The following is a 7,743-nucleotide window of genomic DNA, read 5'->3' on the forward strand; positions in this document are numbered from 1 at the left end:
GAAACTTGAGCTTGACATGGACATCACCAAGGTATGACATGGATGCCGGCAACGTTTTGACGTGGAATAAATTATTAAACGACGTCGTTCCACTCAAGATTTATGTCTTTTATTGAAAAAAATACGGTTCAAATCGTATTCCTTCCGTTCCACTTGTTCTTCACGATTGTTTATGTTAAGATTTAATAGAGCTGAAATCACCGCTCATTCAGGCACAATCACGTTCCCTACAAAAAATAGGGTTGAAATCACGTTCCCGACATCCATGTCACACTAGACCTGCCCAAGGTTTACCGAACCGGTGGTTAAGACTAATCGACTTTCCTTTTTAAAGATTTTGAGATAAACACTCATAAAAAGGGTGTTCTATAGAAATTTGGCAGGAATTTACAAACCTTATTGTGCGACTTGTGTCACCCCAAATTATAGAAAAGTATAGAGATTCGAGTTTTCTTTCCAATAAGTTTTTAGTACATTTTACGATAAAAAAAAATACAAAATGAAATGTTTTACAAGAGAAGAAAATAAAATAAAATGCATCAAAAGAAAATTAAAATATTTTACAAGAGAATTAATCACTTTTATCTTCAAGATTTCGCATCTGATAAGCCTCTTGCTTTCATTCATGTCATGTAGGATCATAAATTCCAACTTGCAAGCTAAAAATGCAGGAAATGTGAAACATGACTTTTCCAGGTTGTTGATAACTGCTGCTATACTTACATGCTGCAACACAAACCTATTTTTCATTGAGAGACGTACCTATCCAAGAACGCCCGTGCTAGATTGCTAAAGCTCGCATCAGCTGCTGCAAATCTTTTCATAGCATCCGCTACCTCTGGTTTCAAAATTTCATCCTCAGCCTTTGCACTACACAGATAATACAGAGATCCAATTGCGTAATTCACCTACATATAAGCGTTTTAAGCAAATTTCGATGAGCATAACCTTAACTACATTGAGACGAGAGATATCAAATCAGTTCAAAGCTACAAAACAATCTTGAATAGAATCTTTTTATTGATGACAGTAGTGCAAATGTAAACATGACTGAGATAAGTCGAATGCATACAGGAGTACATGTTATTGTTCAGAGCTAATATAGTAAGATTTACCGTGTTTCTAACAGGGCTCGATAAGCATTGGATGACAAGAGGAATACCGTCGCATTGGATGACAACCGCAGCATTTGTTGGATCTGCAAGTGGGAAAAGAATTCTGAATGAGAAATCGTTGCAACGGGAAAAAAATGATAACTACATCGTGTCCGACCACACCTGCACAAGCATTGCAAATTCCACCGACTGCAAACTCCACAAGCCTCTCATTGGACTCTGTTAGGCAGTCCAGAAAAAGTTCCAAAATATTCAGCTGCTCGACAAAACAAGAATAGCTGTTCGTGTCACCAATACAAGATCTGTTTTCAATAAACTAAACCACATACGATAAAAACACAACCTGGCGGAAGAATGTATAATTATAAGGATCATAAGCAAAGTTCCCCAAACTAGCAACAACTTTCTCTTTTGTTTCTGCAATATCATCAAGTCCCCATATACTAGTTTAAACCACAAAATATTAAACGCTGAAATCACATAAACAGTGAATTTGTTGTTCAAATACAACCAATTGATTGACAACACATACCTTCATCAGATGCATTTTGAAATTGTGCAGCCAGTTCCTGTGAGACAGAAATATACAAAGCTAAAGCCCTAAAACCAGGTCCCCATCAATTGACAAAATTATCATTGCAACAATCAAATAATGCGTTAAATAGGCGATAAATTATACAAAATGGAAAAATTCGAGTGCTAAATTATGTTTTGATTGAGCTAGGAAACTGCACCTGGAGATATTGCAACCTTGGAGATCCATATTTTCCAGTGCGCACCTTTTGTCTTTGATCATTGGTAAACATGTTACTGTAATGCAAAATTTTAATGCGATTCATAGTTGTTATGTATTTGCAGATTTATAGAGACATACCTGGTAACGATTGTGGTGGATTCTGGAGAAGAAGGCGTCGGGATGAAGAAGAAGAAGAAGAAGACCGCGGGCTGAGCTGAGGTAATGATGTTATGTTTAATTTATTGAATGGGCTCACATTGAATTAATTGGGATCCTTTTGGTTTATTAATTAAATTTATTCTTTAATTAACATTAGTTAATTAAGTTTTGATTACTTTTTATTTCAAACAATTTATGATATTATGTAAGCCATGTAATTTATTTCTTATTGAATAATAATATTATAATATATTATTATACTATTAATTTATTATATTATTGTTGGTAAAGTGTTGTGGTTAACGTGTAATTCAAATAAAATATATAGTAAGTGTTGTGGGTTAACGTGTAATAAAGATAAGAATAAAATGACAATTTTTTTCCATTTCTTTTGTATTTTCATTCAATTCCCTATTTATTTTGTCGTACCACAGCAAATGAATAAATGAACATAAGAATCACATAGTATTATTTTATCATTCTATTTGATTGTACCAAGAAAGATTATAGTATTTGACATATAAAATCTAACTTATAATCGATCCGTGTTCAATTTATTTCTGACATACCATAGAATCTAACTCAGTGTGTCTACGTTCACATTCACTTAAGGATTAATTCTAAAATGATAGTAATACTTAATCAATCACTCTTGTTCTTGGTTTCTACTTCGAAGTTCTAAGTTATAAATTAACTTTCGTGTCAACTTCTAAGTTAATAAATTAACTTTCGTGTCAACTTCTAAGTTCTAAGTTATAAATTAAACTTTCGAATATAATTGTTAATTAAACCCCTAATTGTGCAACTATTACAAATAAACATAGAGTTTAGTAACATAGAGAAATCGAGTAGTAAATTCCAAGAGCTTTACTCCAAGCATGTATGGAAATATATTACACAATAAAGAGAAGAAAGATTTTACAGTGGGAAGAGAGATAGCCATCTTCTTAACATTCCCAAACACTCCCTAGGCTTGTATGATGGTGTTGTATGTCCTGCCCCTGCATATATATATATATATATATATATATATGGATGTATTCATTTACTTTTTGTATCTTTGTGTAATTTACGGACACATTCAGTGTGCGTATCCATTTCACGTGGCAACATAAGGTATACCCATGTCGTGATCGCCACTGTAACAAAGAGGTGTATGAATAGTTTCACTAACATGGTCGAAAATATACACGAATTATCAGACTGTGGAATCAAATTCGTAGCTAGAACTCTTGTTACATCTCGTCCAATCAGGTACCGTTCCCTAATTGATAGATTTTCAAGAACAACATCTTAATAATGTGTTATACTCAAATTCAAAGGTTGGGGTCTCGGATGTGCAGATCTTCTCCCACAGTTTCATCGTTAGGGGTCACATATAGGTCTTCCTGCAAAAGACGACAGCTTTGAGTTAGGTCGATGATGACATGAAGGTATGTGACAGGAAGAGTAGAGGAATACGCGGCATGTTAGTTCATTTCGGCTGGAGAGGGAGAGGAAGTCGATTGGATCATCTACTAGAGATGGTATGAACCATCCAAAACCACTTGGTTTTGGTGACATGTATTTGCATATTGGCTCCAGAATATGAGCAAAATTAATAAGCTTGGTGCACTGCACTGCACTTGTTTAACAGACAAAGCCATCTGGAAAATTATTACACAACTGAAGATGAGGTGAGAGAGTATTTAGAGTGGGAAGAGAGATAACCATCTTCTTAACATTTCCAACCACTCCCTAGGCCTATATTCTGGTGCTGTATGCCCTGCCCCCTGCATATATATATATATATATATGCATTGCCAACCATAAAAAAATTCTAATATTTCCTTTCATTTCAAATTTAATATAAAAAAATTTACACTACATCTTATCTTGCCTTGACTGTAGCAAACATGAGATAAGCCTCCTTGATCTTGCTCTTGTATAGCTCTGTGTATCTGCAAATCACATAACAAGATGTTGAGCAATGAGATTTTTACGTGTAGCTAGTGAATTGAGAAATGAGAAACCTTGTTTCGAGTTTGAAAGGCAGAGCTATGTCGTAGCCGGGGAGGTTTTTGACGATTGATTGTGAGCAGCAGACTTGATTCCGACAAGAAAAGCAACAAGCAAATGCTACAAAAATGGCATCACGGCAATCAACTTTGCATTTCTAATTTACTTGTCTGCTGCTGCTCAGATCAACATGTGATCTTACTTTAATCCAATAATAATTATTCAAAACACCATTCACATCTTATACTATAGTTTTTTGGAGTATTATTGAGCTATCAATACACTTATAAAATCTCTCAACAATTAATAAGTAAGTTTCATCATCTATTATTGAGGGTATGGTGTAAATACACAGAAAATATTGGCGACATACCACATGGCAATATGACATGGTTTGTCCCACCAATAATTCTTTGACAATGGAATTAAAGAGGCCATATTAAATATATTATCTTTTATAAATATGGATATTATTAAGAAGTTTGGGAAACTATCCAAAAATTTAGGAATTACTATATTTAATACTCCATGAATACATATATAGAGTAAGTAATAATTATGAATGATTATATTTTATTCTTAAGAGTTATTAGTGGACATACCATGTCACGTTGCCATGTGGTATGCCTACACCACTGAATATTTTCTCGTGTAAAGAGTCTAACAACTATTTTTACAACACTATTCGCAACATTTACTATCGTGAAGCATGATAATTATACCCTACAAACAAAATGTTTCACCAATGTTTCAAATTAATACAAAAAGTTTTAACTTGACATAATAATAAAAAAAAAGTGAAAAAGTTTGGTTAGTATTTTAAACTACTCCTAATATATTCTGAATGTGTTTTCAATTCAGATATTTTGATTTAACAGTATTCCACTCAAATTTTTGATTCATATTATTTGGTAAATTTACTTTCAATCATAATATGGAATCGGCCAAGTAGTAGCATATATTCCATCCACCCACAAAAAATAATTTCATTTGTGGACGGTACGAGTTTTAGTGGGAAATTAGTAAAGAGTAAAAGAGGACGTATGCGACTCACAGATACGTTCTCTTCACCTCGGGGACGGGGACGTGTATGTCCAGCTTGTAGCTTGTTTATTTGGCTGGTATTTTGGTTTCTTTTTGTCTCTTTATGATTCTGCTCATTTCCTCTTCTTCCTTTGTGTTTTTGGTTTTGTCGGGGTGCCCTCGGTTATGTAAGGTCTTGGAGACCTTATGAGGTGTTGTAGTATATTTTATGGAACCATATAATTAATTAGGATAATTAGGTTTCAGCAATTCTTTTTTTTTTAGAGTATTTATAATTATGGATGTGATTGCCAATGCATTACATATTGAATGTTTTTTTAAGTAGAGAAGCCTACCAATTTAATACATTTTTACGGTTGGATGGAAGTAAAAGAATCCGTAAAGGGTAGAGCAACCAGGGCCAGGCCGGAGAGGCAGAGCAGCAAAGGGTCCTCTATTCGGGTCGTTTTGGGAGTCGATGAAGTAGTAAAAGAGCCTGGACTTCATCATCCTCTCCAACACCAATATATCTGAATCCCACAAAACGACATCAATTCTTTCCAATTAAACAGACAAAACAGAGTGTAGTGAAGTGAATTGAGAAATGGAGAGGACCCTGTTTCGAGTTTGAAAGCAGAGCTCCGTCGTAGCCGGGAAGGGTCTCCACGATTGTTTGTGAAGCAGCAAACCTGATTCCGACAACAACAGCAACAAGCAAATGTATCGACAATGGCTTCAATGGCTTATGACATTGCATTCCTAAGTGAGTTCAAACGTGTCTAAATACTCCCTCTCTTCCTTTCTAATTGTGGCAGTTCTTTCTTACACACGAAATTAAGAATAGTGTGTTAAGTGGATGATAAATAAAGTAAAAGAGAATGAAGTAAGATAATGAAAAAGAGACTTAAGTATAAGTCATTAGAAGTTCCAATTGGGTTCGACCCAGATTTTAAGAAATACAATAAAAAATGGGGTGGAAAAAGATAGTGAAATGTGAGACTTATTTTACGTATTAGTTTTATAATAAAATATGAGTGGAATGAGTTATTGGAATGTGGGGTCTACCTACCATTTATAGTAAAAGTGAACCGGAACTCCAAACCGCGAACGGACTAAAATGGTAAACCGGGACTCTTAATGGCGGATGGAAGAAGAGTAATATTGAAACAATTTCTTTTTGCATGCTTTTGAGAAATGGAGAGACTCCAAAAATGGCGCATTCTTCCTTCAATTTTCCTCCCTTTATATAGGACCACTCCAAGCTCCAATCCCTATTGTATATCCTCCATGATTTGACATTTGTACCCTTATAGTAAGGGATATCTTCGAGTTCTCTCTCCTCTGTCCCACTCCTTGCAATGCCTGCTCCTTTTGATAACTCCTCTTGATCAGTTGGACGCCTTTTCTGCAATTCAACTTCATTTTGCTCAACCTGCGTCTACTTAGCTAGTTGGCACGATCTAAGTGATCCAACAGCCACCCTGCACACTTAAACTCATGGTTTACGCATTGTCTACCCCAAAAGCACGTAAAATCACCCAAAAAACCAATGTATGAAACGAGCCTAATCAACTATTTATGTACAATTGTAACGATGAATGACAGTACACACATATATATTATATACGTACACATAGTGACACTATTAACTCAAATGATGCCGGCGGGTTTGGGTACCCACAACTGCGGGTTTGGGATAACCGTATAACCATACAGGTCTGGATTGGATGATAAAATATTGAGCTTTTGGGTTCGGGTACCCGCAAAATCAGGTTCGGGTAGCTGCGGTTACTCGTTTCGTCACCTCTAACTATTTAGTTTTAATATGATCGATTATAATAAGGATATATTTGTAATTTAATAAATAAAATAATAGAAAACAAAATTATATTTAAAATATTAATGAGGGAACTAGTTTATGGTCAGCTATAAATGAATGCGAACTACTCGTAGTTAAATATGTAGGACTTAATTTATTTGAATACTTTCATGAATCTCCGTTTTTAGTAACATGATATATTTCTTAGTCGACACGTAATTTTTGGAGTTTTGATTAATGCATTTTATTGGAGAAAGAAAAAGGAAAGAGAATTGAAAATTTTAACTGAAGAAAAAAAAGATATTAAATGTATTATTTGAAAAAAACTCAATTTATTCTTTATAAAAATAAAATGTACTCCAGTAGGGAGCATCATTTAAGACTGAGAAGGAAAGTGTATTATCTACAAGAAAAAGTGATCAGAATCTTGAAATAAGGAAAGTAATGCCGCTTTCCAAAATTCTGAATCCTAACTTTTCTTAGGGATTCTTTTTCTCAGTTTTAGAATTTTTACAATTTAGCTATTTAATGGAGTGTAGTACAATATTGTATAACTATTATTATTAAAGTGAACTACGCAAATGATCTCTGAACTATGCGTTTTGCATACAAATGGTACCTAAACTTTAAAAATATCATCGGTAGTTCCTGAACTAAGGTGTAATCACATTTATGGTACTTTTTTCACTATTCATCACAATTTTATACCCAAATTCCCCCAATGCATGAAAGACATTTTTGGATTTTAATATCTAGGTATTGAATTTGATATTTTATGTATCTAGTACTGAATATGATATTTTCTTATAGTTTGAGTACCTAAAATGATATTATTAATTTCACTTTTTCAATCATTTTATGTCATATCTTCTTTCTCTCTCTTTCTCTAAAAC

General features: G+C 34.1%; 1 protein-coding gene and 1 pseudogene across 1 annotated transcript; both read right to left on the minus strand.

Annotated features, from left to right (window-relative positions):
* Positions 1 to 423: 423 nt before the first annotated feature.
* Positions 424 to 2,103, minus strand: LOC121790684 (armadillo repeat-containing protein 7-like). The gene is made up of 8 exons (XM_042188829.1): positions 1,990 to 2,103; positions 1,850 to 1,925; positions 1,648 to 1,684; positions 1,459 to 1,532; positions 1,278 to 1,371; positions 1,116 to 1,198; positions 763 to 908; positions 424 to 659 (listed from the first exon to the last, which is right to left on the minus strand). The coding sequence occupies exons 2-8, from the start codon at positions 1,919 to 1,921 to the stop codon at positions 629 to 631; spliced, it is 537 nt and encodes a 178-aa protein (XP_042044763.1). The 5' UTR covers positions 1,922 to 1,925; positions 1,990 to 2,103; the 3' UTR covers positions 424 to 628.
* Positions 2,104 to 2,803: 700 nt separating this feature from the next.
* LOC121790689 lies at positions 2,804 to 5,788 on the minus strand (annotated as a pseudogene).
* Between the last annotated feature and the right edge of the window lie 1,955 nt (positions 5,789 to 7,743).

This window comes from Salvia splendens, unplaced genomic scaffold, assembly GCF_004379255.2.
Source record: "Salvia splendens isolate huo1 unplaced genomic scaffold, SspV2 ctg584, whole genome shotgun sequence".
Lineage (NCBI taxonomy): Eukaryota > Viridiplantae > Streptophyta > Magnoliopsida > Lamiales > Lamiaceae > Salvia > Salvia splendens.